The sequence below is a fragment of the Platichthys flesus genome, chromosome 15 (assembly GCF_949316205.1).
Source record: "Platichthys flesus chromosome 15, fPlaFle2.1, whole genome shotgun sequence".
NCBI lineage: Eukaryota > Metazoa > Chordata > Actinopteri > Pleuronectiformes > Pleuronectidae > Platichthys > Platichthys flesus.
The window spans coordinates 5,847,177-5,864,030 of NC_084959.1; the positions used below are offsets into that span (position 1 = coordinate 5,847,177).

Here is a 16,854-nt window from a genome sequence, read left to right on the forward strand (position 1 = left end):
TTAATTCTAGTAAACAACACTAGTGCAGACCAAACCAGTCTAGATGATTTGTACAAGAATGTAATAATAACACTGTGATCTCCCATATGAAACGTCTGCATGCACGTGGTTGTGAACACCACCTCACGGTCCATGATCTCCTGCTCCAGTTATATAATATGAAGTGCAGTTTGTGCAGATGCCAGATGATCAGTTCAATATGGGCTTGATGCCTGGCAGTTTCCACAAGTGCAGCGGTGTAAACACATTTCTTCCAGTGTCACTTTACTTTAAATTGTGTTATGTTTACATCAAAAAAAGCACATGTGAGCATTTGTGAAACCTGTGTTTACTCCACATTCACATTTAATGTACACGTTCCAGCCTCCACATTCAAAACCACTTGACATCACGTCGGTGCAAGCGTGACATCTCAGAGGAAGATTACACAGTAATCTGCATCGAGAGACATATAGAATGTGTGCAACGTGCACGGCAGCGGAGAGGTTAAAAGATGGGCATTCCACAACAGGCTGCGAGAGGGGGAAACCAATCAGCTCGGAGAACAGGGCGCAGAGGGCTTTGATTGGTTGTCTGGAAGCGCTGTTGTCATGATGATGGGAATCAGGTCCTGCCGGTGTGGTCTGTATCCAAGCGCAGAAGTATACTGAAGCAAATGATATGGATGGATGAGCTGCAGAACTTTCTGTCCCTCACTCTCTCCATCTCTCATTCAAACACACACATACACACGTATATGGTATAAATACACGAATCCCTCGTGACTATAATCAGAGACACTGGGGTTTATTCAGACTGGAACATGTATTATTTTGTGAGTCTTGCTCTTGTTATCATTGTGTGTTTTTGACAATATATCAGCCCTAAGAACAGAATATCAGGACTGAACCAGTTGTTTTTTGAGGCTTGATCAGTCATTAAACTTTATTTTATACAGATTTCTCAATTTTCCACAGTCTCTTCATTATAGTTTTATCTATATCGTCCTCACGTTTGTCTCCTTCATGAATTTATCAACACATTCCCTCACTCCTCAAAGTCATCGCTGCCTCCTTGGTTCAGTCACTTTCACCTGTGTAATCTTCAACTGCCACATGAGGGCACACGTGTAAAGGTTGTGAATTGATAGTGTGATATAGTTGATAAAGATATATCTATATAGAAAGATATAGATATGTCTATTATATAGATTTGTGCTGATGATTTGATTATATGTAGGATCCATAATGTGTTCTGATTAAAGTGATAATTTGATTCTGTCAAATTGTGTTTAGTCTTCCTTTCAATGCTATAAAGTGATCTACATGTACACAACTCTGAGCTCTGTATCTTTCATTACAACTAAACTAAAGGCTTTCCACGCAACAGACATTCTCACAAACCACAGTTAGAAAACCAGAGATTTGTAAATGTATGAAAGTGGAAGTAATAATAATAATAAGAATGATGGAAGCATTGTTCAGTGTTTTGGTAACACCTGTACTTTTCCAGTTATTGTCAACTGGCCATTTGCACATAAATAAGGGGAAAAACAGTGCATTTTAAAGTCATTTTTTAATGATGAAGAAAAAACCACTTGTCATGTCAATTACTGACTACATTTGCACTGACACTAAAACACGGAAGCAGTGCAACTTAACAGAGGCTACAGAAAGAACAGAGGTGCTGAAAAGAATGAATTAACCTGTTAACACAAATACGGACACTTCATCTGCGGATGGAAGTTATAGGCTTTGAAAAGGTACAACACAAACAGAAAGTAGAATAGCCACATCGGCCTACATTACAGCATTAACATATGGTGAACATGTGGAGAGTGAACTTTCAATTCTGGATGAGGTCAAATAACAGAGGTGTAGATTATATCTGTTTTGAGGTGTCTGACAAGTACATAGAAATAAACTGACATCTCAGTTTATGTCTCGAACAAAGAACAAGCTAAATCTCCAACACAATCTCTACCTATCAGTGAAATGCTAAATTTTACAAGCTGCGATTTGAGACATGTATTTTATCCTAACTAAAGTAAAGTGGATATCTGAACCACAATGCTACGCTCTGAACAGGAAAACAGGTTTTGGCTAATAAAAGCATTTTGTCAAAAGGTAAACTATTGAGGTGGTATGAACGTCAAAGCACAAAACACTGATACCCAACAATGGAGGTCAGAACAACTCCCTAAAAATGAAGCCAAATTATCTCCATCGCCCCCTGGTGGCTGGCACCATGATATGTTAAACAAAATGAACTCAGATGTTTTCTGTCATTTTAGATAGTTCTTCTCACACTGATGTGTCCAAGTGATGATTCAGAAAAATTGGTTTAAATTAGCTGAAATCAACTTGCAGTCAGTCGAGTGCATGTATCTGCAGGAAATCCTCCCTCCTGCTCCTCTACACTACTGCAGACTCTGGCTTCACATTTTGCTTAAACGACTAAATTCCATTATGATAAAATGTTTCTGAACCTGAAAACTCAACCCAAACAGCCATGATGTAATAAAGCACGGTTTACACTGCTCATACACACAAATTATGGACTATGTACAAATGCATTTGCACCCAGAAGTATGGTTCCTAGTGGTCAAATTTGCAGATGTATATTATCAGTGTGTTTTATGATGTTAAAGGGGAAAAATTGCCTTCATGAAAGAACAAAACTTTTAACAAATTAACTCAAAAAGTCAAAAACAGAACAAAATATGAATGAACCAAACCTTTTGGTGTTGTTGACTTTTTAAAACCATTTGCTGGCAATATCAAGAACTGAATGTTGGCTTCAAACTGGATGATAATCAAAGGCACAGTGCACTTCCTGGTTGAGCAGGAAACACTGTACCTTCTTGTGATTCCTTGCTGGGGCTGAGGTTGACCGAGGGCTCTTGATTAATCCTCACTACATTAAGCCTCTGTCAACTGGACTGACACAGACGCTCCAGCTGTGCTTCTCTCCGCCTTCCTTTCCCTCAGCTCTGCTGTAGGGGCCACAGCAGTCTGTAAGACTGGGCCCTCAGAGAAGTAGGGAAGTGCCAGGTGTGGCCTTCAGTACTGATGTATTTCATCAATTAAATGACCATTAACACTCCCTCTCTCTGGCTCATCCTATCATCAGGCCCAGATTTAATACCGCTTGCAGAGTACACACTCACTAACTAGGTGCAGAGGGTCGAGGCTGGACCCGACAACTTACAAATCACATCACTCCATTTTTACTCCCCCCACTCTGTAGTCCAGCCTTCCTGAGACTCATCAAGTCTCCTGTCTCCCTCTGAGGAAGCTCACTGATCTTAACACAACACACACACACACTTCATCACAAGAGGGAAAAGCTCACAGAAACCACTCTCACTACATTTACTTGTGTTTCATAAGTAGTGGTTGTTTGCTCTCTTCTTCATCTCCTCTCTCCCGTCATTTCATCCTCTTCTTCATCTGTTTAAGTGTGTCTCCTCCTCTGGCTGAGGTGCAAGCAGGCTTCAGCAGTTGGCTTCCTTTGACTCCAGCTGAGCTTGGTTCACCCCACTTTGGCCCAGCTGAGGAAAGCAGAGATGTCTCGCACAGGGACGTTGCGGGTCAACGCTTTGACGCGCAGGTTGCGGTCATCTGTGAGGAGTACGACCTCTCGGTGGAGCCTCACTGTCCCATCTGTGGGGGGTGGAGGGAACAGTAGAGAGAGAAGGATGCACTTAGAAGACTGTATTTAAATACATTCGAAGTATCTGCATGTGACGGACAGAACTACGTACTTCTCTGTTCAGGCATGAAATCTTTTGCCTTGTCTTTGCAGTAGTGGAGACAGCAGGACAGAATCACGTCATCATTGTTCCCCTGTAGAGGAACAGAAAAGAAACAGTCTTATTTTATTGCACAATATGAATCCAATTGATAAAAAAAAAAATCAAAATAAAGTAACTTATTTCGGCCTCATTTCTTTGGGCTCACCTGTTGTCCAGAGGTATCTTCGCTCCGGAAAGCAATAGACTCAAGCTGGCTTCCCCTGCTTGTTAGGGCCCGGAGGCACGGTTCCCTGGCCTCGAATCCTTTCTCTAGGAAAGCCACTGCCAACCGGGCCTTCTCCTGCACAGACCGCACATGGGCGGAACTGACATTATGGTTGCCACGACTGCCCGAGTTGCGACCACCTGACCCAACTCCACCACCAAAGTTGTCCTGGCCTTTAGCCAAGCCGTCTAACTCCGTAATCACTAAAAGAGAGAACACACGTCATCACACCATAAGTAAACATAAACACCACACTAAATCAATGTTACTCCTTTCTTTGTCTTCTCAGTCTTACCAATGAGAGGCAAAACTATGATGTAGGTTCTACACTTAAGAAGTTTCTGCAGCCCTTCCAAATGATCAATGAATCCATTGGTGTCTGGAACCAAAAAAAGAGGCCTCACTTCCAGCTCCAACTGCCCACCAGTCTGCAGAACCGCCTGGAACAGACACAAACACACACACACAGACACACAAACATGCATGACGAGAAATGTTTTTGCAGTTCACACAAGGTAGAATCGGAGTATATCAACATTAGCCCATAAGAATAATCCTCATTATTGCAGGTTCCATTTAACAATTTAATGTAAAAATCTACTGTTATTATGCAATGCATTCTGAGGTAAACAATTTTCAGCAACTGAAGAGGCCATTTAGTCATTGTTGGATGCTACAACAAATAGGTTTTTCTAATTTAAATTAATTTAAATAATTATAGATGGGCATTTATGGTTTACCTGTATTTTGTCCTTGCGCTTCTGTTGCTGTGCCAGTTTGTTGGTGAGGACATGGCGTCGTGCCTTCAGCTGTCTGATGTCATTCTCACTATCATCCGCCTCCTCCTCTCCTTCTGACGTGGAGAGAGACGACTCTGCCTCGACTATGACATCATCAGCCTACCAAACAGACACAGAAAATGTGATTTCAGCATTTACTTTATTATGAATAGGTCACATTTTGAATAGGAAGGAGCACAATCATTGATAACAACAGAGGTGAAGAGAACAGATTATTTGAGGGAAAGAAGGAGGGAAATAGTCACCTCTTTCTCTGTGAGAGAACCCTGCCTGCCTCCTGTATTCGCCGAGTGGTCGGGTGGAGGAGAAGTTGCCACAGAGATGTACTTGCCACCCTTGAAGGCCAACAGAGGCTCCTCCTGTCCACACAACGCCTCCAGAAAGTACTTGAGCACCGTCACTCTCTTACAATCTTCTGCTATTGTCTGAGGAAAGAGGACAAGGATATTTGTACATGAGTACAGTACAATGAGTAAGGGTTCATGTTAGAAGCAACAGACTAATCAGTATAATCCCCAAGTTAACAGGAGTAGAAGTATGAAAATGGGTATATATATATGTATATAAACATAAATACCCTCTGCCTTTCACTCACCATGTCAGTGTGGCTGTCTGTGTAACACGCCTCCTGTGGTGCAGCCAGTATTGGTACAAAACCAGCAAGCAACCTGTCCTCCTTCAACTGTAGCACAGTCAACTCTTCATCTCCCTCGCCTTCATCAGTGTCCGCTTTGAAAAGGGGCACTTCCTCGTGGTCCACACGTGCCAGCACATTACACAGGTCAGCCAGGCATTGCCAAACATTAGGGCTACCACTGGATCGAGAGGAAAAGGAAAACAGTGTTGGTGGGAATGTTAAAGAACCACCATCTGAAGCATGATTCATAGTGATATACCTGAAGATAAGTTTCACCTGAATCTGCAGCTTCCCTTGGCTACAAGTCTTTACAATAAGTTATAATGAGCTGTCAGGTCTGCAGCTTAATGGTTTTGGTTCACTCTCACCACTCACTGTTTATGTTATTGAAGGTTTTAAATACTCACTCTATACTGCATGGCGGTGGGTTCCACTGGTCTGGTTGTCCCAACATCCAGTCAGACCAGACCTTGATGCTTGGCAGTAGTTCTTTTAGATCACGAGGAAAAGCAGAGACCCTCAACATACCCTCAAGCTCCTGCTCTTTACCCTCCTCCTCTCCATTTGCCATGGGAACTGGTTCTAAATGAGAGAGGAAAACAATAAATATACGAATCCTCCAAAACATGTTAACAATCAAATAAATCAAACTCCCATCAGGAGTGAAACACAGATGATGCACCCCCACTTCCTACCACTGAATTTAAGTGAAGCTAAAATATTCTGAACGTTTTTTTTGCCCTTGTTCAAAATTGGAGCCACAGTGATCTTGGTGTTGAGCTCCAATCAATACACATGCTCGACAAATGGAGGGCCACTCTCTAGAGGTTCACTCTCCCCTGTCAATCATAATGCATCTCCCCGTTTAGTATAAAATAACTAATTTAAACCAAACTCATCAGAAAAAATAACACTTGAACCAACACCAGTGTAATAAGAACTTTCAAAAACATTTTGCGTGTTGAGTTGGATGTGTGGTTTATGACCTTGACTGCAGCCAGCCACCAGGGGGTGAGAGAGATGTTTGGCTTCACTTTCAGGGAGCTTGTCACGTCGTCCATCTTTTCATACACAATTGTAAAACTACTTGAAAATACACTGTTGAGTATTAGGCTCAACAAATAATGTCCACTGGGGTGCTGTGGGACAGTACCACAAGTTTAGACTGTAAACTTGAGTTAAACTGCTAAATAATAACATACTGATACTTATAACGATCTTGATTTCAAATTAGGGAAAAAACTTACTGCTGATCAAATACTTCTGGGGTGCTTTCATGTCTGTACCTGCAGGAGTATCTTTGAGCAGCTCCGTGCAGCGTTGAACCAGAAGTGCAAACATGCCGAGGCCCAGCGCAGTGCTTTGCTCCTGCAAAACGGACCGCACATCTCCTCCTTCATCTGATAAACACAGAGAAGAATTCAAATAAGTTCTTCTTCAGCACCCTTTGCCTCAATATAGACAATGACTTGTATAAGGACGCAGCACAAGTGTAGTTGTTTCTTTTTTAGCAGAAGAACAGGCGCTACTGTATTATAAAGAACATCTATGTGAAATGCTTTAAATATCTATGTAAACCTGCCAAAAAGTAAGTGTGTGTTTCATTAGCGGCGCCACATTTTGCAATAAATAAAACCTAAGCTATTCACTAGCTATATTTTGCATAAATTTTGCATTTAAACAAAATGGATCAACACTTAAGCAAAGTTTGTTGATACGTGCGGGCATGTGGAGCAGTACCTCTGCTGTGGGCATTGTGTATACTGAACATGTTGATGGTGATGATCTGCAGCATGTGTGTGCTGCCCAGTAGGGAAGGTCCATGCTGGAGTAACTTCTTGAACTCCTGCAGAACACGGCTCGCCACCCCGGGGAATGACTCCATGCTGCATACAGAAGACACATATATTCATAAAAATACAACAGAATAGACAAAAGTACACTCAAAAATGTACTTTTTTTAAAATACGAAATTGTTGTCCATGAATCTAAAAGCTGGAATTCATAAGACACCACTTACCCGACTTTAGTGAAGAGCTTGCCATGTGCATGCAAGAACCTCAGAATGAACCTCTTGTTTAACTGGAGAGAAAAGAGAGAAGGTCGAAGGAGGACAAGTATTACTTAGCAATAGCAATATTTTTTATTTTGCAAAAATAACTGGCAAGGACACATCCTGTCATCCAGTAAATATGGATAGTTTTGTAGCTCACGTCACCTTTTAAACTGCACTGGGTTTTAAACAGTAAGAATGGGAGGAAATGGAACGAAGGGATACACATAGAAATACAGATATAACTAGAGAGAGATGAAACAGATTTATTAAAAAGTAAAATTTGTGAGATTGATGTTACTTTATGGAGATGGGATGATTAAAGTATGTGCTGAGCAGTCAACAACTGCACTTCTCCACTTATATGTGATGGAGTTGGGTTTCCACCCTTGGACGCAGAAAACTTGTGGTCAAAAACATTGTCAGCTTCAACTTGTGTGGAAAGTAACAACACTCCAAAACATTTTGTTCTTTCCGCAATTGTCACTATGAGCAGTGAGTGTCTAAGTGTGTGTGGCACGATGCTGCAGCCTGAGAAAGAGCTGGCTCTGGCCCGGCCCCTTACACATTCTAGGACAGAGAGATTTTTTTGGATTGTGAATGATGAAAATGCATCAAAGATAAAATGTCTTAATCACAAACAGAGTTGGTAAGACGAGATCATTTATGTAGCAATAATAAATGAGAAATATGTTCATATTTAACATTGTAGCTTATCGATACAACGCACATAATAATTTAGCCACCGGCCACATTTAATAATCTGTTTGAGCACTCATCCCTAAAGACAGAGGTAGAGATGATTGTGATCTTTCACTAGAAGAACCCACTTCTGACAGAAATAAAGTATTTACTGTTTAATGTTCAATAATTGATCCCTTCTATCACTGCAGCTAAAACCACAGAAAACCTTCTCACAAAAACAAGTGATTTGCATCAAGCTTTTAACTGAGACAGATGATACGGTTGGAGGCCTTTTCAGCCCATTGGAGGGGTAATGGTCCTTCCACATTTAAATAGACATCTCCTATAAGACCTCGGACCAGCTGGTGAAGGTACACAGTGACTTCAGAAAGTCTTCTGACCACTTCACTTTTAGCATGCTTTAAAAAAATGTTCTGTTATATCGGAAGAGTACAAATTTGGTCTCACAAAACCAGATAATAGTTTCCTGAAGCTATCAGTACTTTAAATGTGGTCAAATGTTGTGTACTCAAAGGGGCTTGTATATAGCCACTCTGTCATAAAGCCTGTTTTATGGAGGGCCGCTGGGAGGGTCATCCTTCTGGCAGATTCTAACATTTCTGCAGATGACTTCTGACACTCTGTTAAGCGTGACTGTCGGGATCTTGGTCCCCTCCTGGAACAAGGCCTCTCTTGTCTGATTTGTAGTTATGGATTATGAAGTGTCAGAAGTGATAAATCTTCAAAGCAGAAACTTTTTACAAAGGTGAATGTGTTTGACTACTTTCTTAAGACTCTATCCCGCAGTCATGTATTATTTCTGCCTTAATTTCACAAAGTAGGCCCAGATTATTATTATTATTATTATTATTAACAAAAATTATTTGTGAATCACTGCAAGCAATTAGAGAAAAAAACAAAGGAACAAACGACAAAAGGACAGAGAAAGGGTAAGGAGGATAAAAACAGTAATCATAACAAATGACTACTGAACATAAATTAAGGCCAAGGATATACTGTGAAAGAGAAAAGAAAATAAGCAGAGTTATTAATGAGAGTCAGAAGAAATGAAAGTAGAGAACATACTGAATGAGAAGGAAAAAATGAGCAGCAGAGAATATAACTTGTTCTTCAAAGAGGAGTGTAAATGAGACAGACATTTGCAGAGACTTCTGTAAACGTCTATAAAGAAAACAACCTCTGCAAAACTAACAAAAGAAAACCTGTAAGACAAAATGCCCACACAGGCGTGGTCTTTCATGAAACAGTAAATGACGCATGAGACTTGTTGTATAAGAGAGAGCGAAACGAAGAACAGATTCTTACGTCACTTGCGCTGAGACTCCCCAGCTCTCCATCCAGTTCAGAGTCTCTGCTGGACTCACTACCTCCTCTATGTGAGGAAGGGGTTGCTGCTTGCGCGCTGGGGCGAATCCAGATCTCCACACGTGCTCCCTCTTCCCCTCTTCCTCTTCCTCTCACTAGTGGACCCCGAGATCCCCCTTCATGCTCCTTCTTCCTCCTTCCCTCAAACTGCTCTGTCTGCAATAACAAAAATCGATAAACAAGAAGCACTTGTGCTGCCAAGTCTCACCATAGTCACCAGATGATAGTAAATTGAATCAGCGATGCTAATACAGCAATTTATTAAGCAAGTTATTATGTTAAGTCATTAATGTGTTTAGGTCATTATAATTTTCTGAACGCCCTCTACATCATTGCAACCAAATCATGATGGTTCATTTCCAAGGCTCTAACTAGAATTTCTATTAGTAAATCCATGTCAAGGCTGTCCACTGATGACCGAAGTTTTTCCTCCAAATAAAAAGTCAATTATCTGGCACAAGTTAATGACCAAAGTGTGTTTGTGACCTTTCGCTTAGCTTCTTCAAACAGACTCATCAGGCTCTCCTTTGCCGTGAGGATGGGGTTGGAAGCTGCCAAGCTTCGCATGTAATAATACACAGCGTCCAACTTCCTCTTCTGTAAGTGAGAGGTACAATGAGACTAAGAAGAAGGAGGTGTCCTGCAATAAGCCACATAAATACATACAAGGGTCGCTGCCAATACATCATTACACAAAATATACATGTTCTTTTAAATTATTCCATGAACAGGCCAAGAGAAATGCATCAGTCATAAAAAAGTCAAAACCAAGTTACTTTAATGCCAATAATTGTATTATGTCTGCATAGAACATTTTCTGCTGAATATATTGTTTTTCATTCCGTTCTTTCTTACTACATATTACTTACTGTATACACTGCCAGCAGGGCCAGCTGGTTATATGGTCGTCCATTTTTGGGGGCAATCTGCTGGGCTTTCAGATACCAGCTAAGAAGAAATGTAAACAGGTAGAAATGAGTAACAATGATAGAAATGTTCTGCTTCTTCCTTGAATATAAAGATTCTCATCAACTACTTAATACCCAGTTGGGAAGAAACTTTCTCTGAAAGAGATTTAGACTTGTGTATGAGCTGGACTATATGAAAACCAGTAAGTAACCAGTATGCTAAAGGAAAAGAGGCATTTAGAAACTGCAGCATCTTGACTTCGTAATGAAAAAATTCAATGCTAGTACACCATGGGCTCTTGAATGTGTGTAAGAAATTTTACAATGTTCAATTTTCAGCGTACCTGCGAGCCTTGCCGTAGTTGGCCGAGTCGCTGGCTTGTTCCCGGTAACGTGCGATATCTCCCTGACAAATCATGCAGCGCTGAGCACTAATAAGTGCATATTTGACCTGAAAAGGACAGAAATAGCAGAAAACCGTTATCAATTATTTACAAAAATCAGCTACAACATAATAACAGATAGAATTAACCTCTAATGAAATACCAGAAACTAGGTTGCTGTCAGCAACTGTTGCTGGTAACATTCACATCATCGGATAACTGACTCACTGAATACATGAATACTATCATTAATGTGACTGCTTATACAATACTCTTGACAAAATGTATATATCTGAACACGCTATGTATTCAGATACTATTGCTGTACCATTTTGCGTAATGGCCGAGCCCTTATAGCCATGCCATCCATGTAATCCTCCAACTTAAACTGGTATACTGTCTGCAGCTTCAGAAGCAGAGCATCGAAGAAGAGTGATCCCTGTAAAACACAGACAAGGATTATAGGTAATTTACAGAATACAAAGTATAAGTATAACAGAAATAGAAAATATACATGTGAGATTGACATTTTAACACACGGTGCCCATAATGCAACTTTTCTGAAGTAATGTGAATATGTAAATTAAATTGGTGTTAGAAACGTACTAGTCTTAAGGATGATTATTTGCATTATGAAGAAAAAAAACGTTTGTAGTAAATGAAGAATGCATCTCAGGATGAAACGTACATGCTTCTTCAGACTTAATCACAAACTGCCCCTTTGTATAACACAATTGTATCAACCCTTGCCCCTTCTTAATTTCCACACATTTCTTACCTCATCAAGCAGCGTGAGCAACATGTTCCTGATATGAGGGGTATTGTCAGAGGCGGGGTCTTTGAGTAGTTGCCGGAATCGCTCTATGACCTGGTAAAACACATTCTTCCACAAAGCTTGATCCAAATTCTGAGAGTCTGAAAACTCTATGTCTGTGAGGATGACCTGCTCATATACCCGCAAAAGGTCCCCTCTAGAAAACAGAAAAACAGAACAGCGCCCTTTTCAGTATTTGTCCAACGGTGCAGTTGACAGATGTAAATGTAGCATGAATCACAAGACTTTTCCCGCAAATCCTCACCTGAGCTGGGCCATGCGATCCAGTCCATCCGCACTCACTCTGTCCCTGGACAGCAAGTTACTGAGCAGGAGCTCCTGTGTATCCGCAGCCCTCAACAGCTTTCCCAGCTCCCCCCTGGCCTGTTGCTCCACCTCTTGAAAACTCAAACTACCTCCCGCACCTGGCTGAGAATAAGCTGCTCCCTTGTAACTCCCACCGATCTGACCCATCCCAGGGCCCGGGTACATACCGTTAGAAGGGGGCGCCGTTTGGTAGGGCCCTATATGATATGGATATGGATAGCGTTGGCTGGTGGTGTTGCCAGGACTGTGTGGGCTGCTGGTTGGCATGGGGTAGCCATAGGGGTTGTCAGAGTTTTGGAATTTGTAGTGGGCTATGGCAGCAGGCTGCTGGGATCGAAGGTGCTCACCCTGCGGGACTGGAGGACTGCCTGCTACCTCATCGTCTGTGTCCAGAAAGTGAAGTTGTCCATATCCAGTCCCTGTCTGAAGATATATAGGCTGTTGGAGAGATTTATGTTGTGAGGACTGAGTGCTGGTAAGGGCAGGTTTCTGGTCTGGGTTATTGGGATCCCAAAGCCGTCTCACTCCTCCTCTGCCTCCTCTACTGCTGGAGGCCGCACCCCCCCTAATTCCACCAAAAAGCCTTTGCCCAACCCCAGGGGAGCTAGAGATGTCTGTGTGGGATGGAAGCACCAGGATACCCCCACCTCTGGCACGAGGAACCAGGCCTTGCTTGCAATGTTGTGGATCCCCACTATGTGGTGTGGAAACTGAATGTTTCTCGATTGAAACCCTTAGTATTCCCCGACCTACACCCCTGTTTCCCTTCCTTTCTTCCCTCCGTCTCGCTGCACTTAGTTCGTCCTCCCCTCCTCTTCTCCTCCGCCTTCTATTCTCTGCTACGTCGCCTTTCTCACTCCTTTCCAGGGATTCTGTAGATGATTCCCCGTTAGTTGGCCAGCTTTTTAAATGCCTCCTCTGTCCGTCCCTACAAGTAGCCATCTTCTCTTTATTATTGAGCTTAGGGTGCAAGCGTGGCCACTTGGTATTTTCCAAATTCATCCCTACTCCCGGACCTTCGAGGCTGGTCACGCTGCTTGCTGAGCTACTGCTGTAGGTTCGATTCCGAGGGCGTCGAATATCTGACTTGGAATATCTCTTTGATGATGATGGCGTGATGTTTGCATTGAATTGGTTTCTGTTTACTCTTTCTTCAATCCTGTCTACATTTTTTTCTGTATTAACATCTTTCTCAGCTTCTCTGGACCGGTTGTTATTGTAATCTCCTCCTCTTCTGTTTTCTCCACGATTTTCTCTCAGTTTGCTTTGGTGTGTCTCTACTGTCTTAGCTGGTTTGTTATCCCTGTCTGCTTCTACTGCCCTCCGGTCTCTCTCTTTCTCATCCTTCCCTTGGTCACTCCTTCCTCCACCACTTATGCCATCCCGATTCCCCTCTTTTTCCTTCTCCCCTCCTCTTCTCCTGCGGTTTCCTCTCGTCCTATCTATCTTTTCCTCCTCTTCTTTTGCCCCACCCCTTTGGCCCTGCTCTCCCTTTTCAGTGGTTTTCCCTCTCCTGCAACTTAACTCTCCAACATCTTGGCCTTCACTTCCAATTTTACCCTTTTCTTTCATGCTGAGTTTTTCCACCATGCAGGTCATTTTCTCCACTGAAGCATCAGGTGGTAACAAAGGCTTTTGAACATCTCGGCTTCCTTGCTTTCTGTTTGTCTCACTGGATTTGGAAACCTTTACATTTTCCTGTGTATCTTTTACTTCTTTAACTTTCCCTCTTGGCTTCTCTGGGGATCTCTTTTTGTTCACCTCCATTTCCTCGGCTTCTGGCTCAGTTTTATGCTCCTGCTTCCCAGGGGGAGGTGTATCTTGCTCTTTTCCAACTCCATACTCCTTTCCCTGGGTACTCCTGCGGGTCCCAGGTTGATACAATTCCCGGTCAGGTTTGCGTGCTTTCCTTGCTGGTTTAGCAGTTCCAGCGGGTTCCTGGTGTTCTTTGTCATTTTCGACAAAGGTCTTTTCTTGATTTGCTTCCATTTTAGGCCGCGAGTGGCTGCCCTTTTTACGGTTCTGAGTGTTACTTCCATCACCTCTCACCCTGTCTTCTTCCCCGAGGTCAGTGCCCGTCCCACCATCTGTGGAGTCTGAAACTTTTTCAGAGATCGCCTTTTTCTCACTCTGCAATGGTTTATCATGCTCATGTACACAAGTGACCGGGGGATCGCTTTGACAGGTTTCGCCCTCCTCACTGTCATGGTGATGCCGTCCATGTCCAGCTGCTGGTTTGAAGCGCTGCTGATCAGGGCGCTTTGCTTCCCGCTTCAAATGTTGCTTGGGTACATGCTGCTCATCTGGAGAGAGAAAAACCACACAAAATTAAGATTATGAACATCTATGTCAGAGAATGAGATGAGGGGGTTACACATTCTGATTCTATTCTTATGAAGACATCCCAGAGAAAGACTGACTGCAACTCAGATCTTTAAAATTTCCCAACTCATTTCAAAAGCATTAATTTCCAATTTATAACAAATTGTCAAACAGCTCAACATACTTAATCGGCTGGGAACTGTAGTATTTGAATAATGATTCTTAAAACAGAAGTTAACAGTGCACTTGATAGGGATTTTTTTGTCAACTGTTATGAATAAAGACAGTTTGTGTTGACTCAAAGAACAGTTCATCCAGTCCGAAAGATACGCGTCTAATGTGTCCTACATTTGTAATAATGTTTTAATAGGGTTACGGCCCATTTAAATCAGACCCTTTACCCTAGGTGTAAGAATTACAGTTTGGCCTTTTTGGAACCAATTCAATGGGAATGTTGACAACTACAACGACAATGCCTGATTTACACCGGAAACACATGCTTTTATTTATCTTGCAATACATGACAAGAGTGTGTTCATTTTGAAAAAGTACGCATGATCAAATAAAACAATCCTCTACAAAGGGAAACACACATCCCTGGTGTAAGGCTGCGATTCATGTTGCCTTTTTAAAATACACGTTGTATTGTAATACAAAGAAATACAGGTAACAATGATGGTTAAATGGCGTTCGATACATTCTCTGAAGTCAGGGACGTTTGTCATTAAAGAACACGTTCCTTCTGCTAAAGCGCTTAAAGTACAGTAAGTAAAATATCAAACAGAGAACATATATATATAGTATTATTAATATAGGGTTATGGTTAGTGCGTGACATAGATTTTATCTGGAAGGGGCGTTTGAAACCAGCCGCGCGGGATCAAACGATGCACAGAGCGCTAAGTTAGCTAGCTAACAACATTAGCTGGAACTTAGCAACTCCGTCAGCCACTTTCGAAGAACTCGTGACGCGGCTTCGTTTTGGATTCACCGACTCTCTCCTGAAACTTCGCCTCCCTGTTGTCTGTGTCGCTTTGCCTCACCTTTCTGACAGTCGGTGCTGTTCCCGGCACTCGACGCCTCGGCTCGGAGTTCCGCGGCGGAGATTCGCACTCGGTCCAGTTCTTCCGCCATCTTTCCTTCGACTGAAAACAAACACAACAAGTACGGTGGCCCTGAGGCGGCAAACTCGTGCTCAGTGGCTGACGTAGGAAGTGAAGACCTCTGGGTAATGTAGGTCGCACAGCCTGTTGATCTGATCTCAGTGTTTAAAGATCAGAGCAAATAAATCTTATCTAGTTACCTATTAGTACATTTATACTACTATTTATTATTGTTATTATTATTAAGACGGATAGATAGACAGATATATGATTGATTGATAGATAGATAGATAGATAGATAGATAGATAGATAGATAGATAGATAGATAGATAGATAGATAGATAGACTGATAGATAGATAGATAGATAGATAGATAGATAGGTAGATAGAAAGATAGATAGATAGATAGATAGATAGATAGATAGATAGATAGATAGATAGATAGATAGATAGATAGATAGATAGATAGATAGATAGATAGATAGATGCTATGTAGGTATTGATTATGCCTAAAGATTGTCTTAACTTTATTGGATTCTGTTGTAAGTCCTTTTGTTCCTCATGCTACATTAACTGAGTTCTGCATTATTTCAGCATTCTCTGTTTTGTCTGATCCTCCACAAACCTTAACAGGTTTTAACACCACGCCACCAAAACTGTTCAATCCAGATGGTGTCTGAAAATGATTGCAGTTTGGAAGTTTTCCAATTTCGCAAGTGACCAAATTGTTTCAATCGAAACTCTCCTAATTACCTTTCCAATTAGACTCATGGTTAATCAAGCCATTTAAAAAATACATATATTGGTACTGTGTATTGTTACGTGTTTTACGTGAAAAGTACAGTTATGTAATTCTTAAGTATAGGCTTTGACCTACATTTGAGGCATGGGGGAAGGGGGCTTAAAGGTCTCAACATTATGTAAAGAAACTGACAGAGATACTGCATACGCACACACTTTGCTGTTTCATGCAATATCCACTAGGTGTCAGGAATGGTCACTTTATTATAATGTTTAGTTGAACTGGCCAATTGTCCAATGCTTTTGCCCCAAAATTAACTTCACCCCTACTTTTTCCCCAAATAAGTAATTTATATTAGTGTTATCGCTCACCACATCTTATCTCTATGTTTTCCACTCAAGACTTCGGTGTGGTACAGAGGGGGAGTAATGGGACTACAGAAACGAAATTTCAAAAAAAATATACAGAAAGACCAGGTGCTGTTATTTGCCATGCTGGTGCAGGCATGTGCACATGAGGAGGGGGAGTTCCTGCAGCCACCATCTGAGGCTGAAGCTAGAGTAAACAGCTTCATTTCCCTAGCAACACCAAATTAAAGGGCCAGAGTCTTTCGTCCTTCCTGTGAATCTCCCACACGAGTCTTCCTCCAGAGCCAGACCTCCTCTTTACACCCTCACATTCCTTCATTCTATCA

The 16,854-nt window shown here is 41.8% G+C and overlaps 1 protein-coding gene across 2 annotated transcripts; it reads right to left on the bottom strand.

Annotated features, from left to right (window-relative positions):
* Positions 1–1,535: 1,535 nt before the first annotated feature.
* Positions 1,536–15,459, bottom strand: smg6 (SMG6 nonsense mediated mRNA decay factor). Of its 2 annotated transcripts, XM_062405603.1 has the most exons (20): positions 15,358–15,459; positions 11,932–14,296; positions 11,631–11,823; positions 11,181–11,291; positions 10,814–10,920; positions 10,431–10,509; positions 10,048–10,158; positions 9,502–9,717; positions 7,459–7,520; positions 7,179–7,324; positions 6,725–6,838; positions 6,425–6,499; positions 5,846–6,020; positions 5,397–5,616; positions 5,047–5,226; positions 4,742–4,900; positions 4,297–4,441; positions 3,942–4,204; positions 3,746–3,827; positions 1,536–3,644 (listed from the first exon to the last, which is right to left on the bottom strand). In XM_062405603.1, the coding sequence occupies exons 1-20, from the start codon at positions 15,446–15,448 to the stop codon at positions 3,514–3,516; spliced, it is 5,025 nt and encodes a 1,674-aa protein (XP_062261587.1). In that variant the 5' UTR covers positions 15,449–15,459; the 3' UTR covers positions 1,536–3,513. The 2 variants fall into 2 exon arrangements, with proteins under 2 accessions (XP_062261587.1, XP_062261588.1); XM_062405604.1 differs by lacking the exon at positions 6,425–6,499.
* Between the last annotated feature and the right edge of the window lie 1,395 nt (positions 15,460–16,854).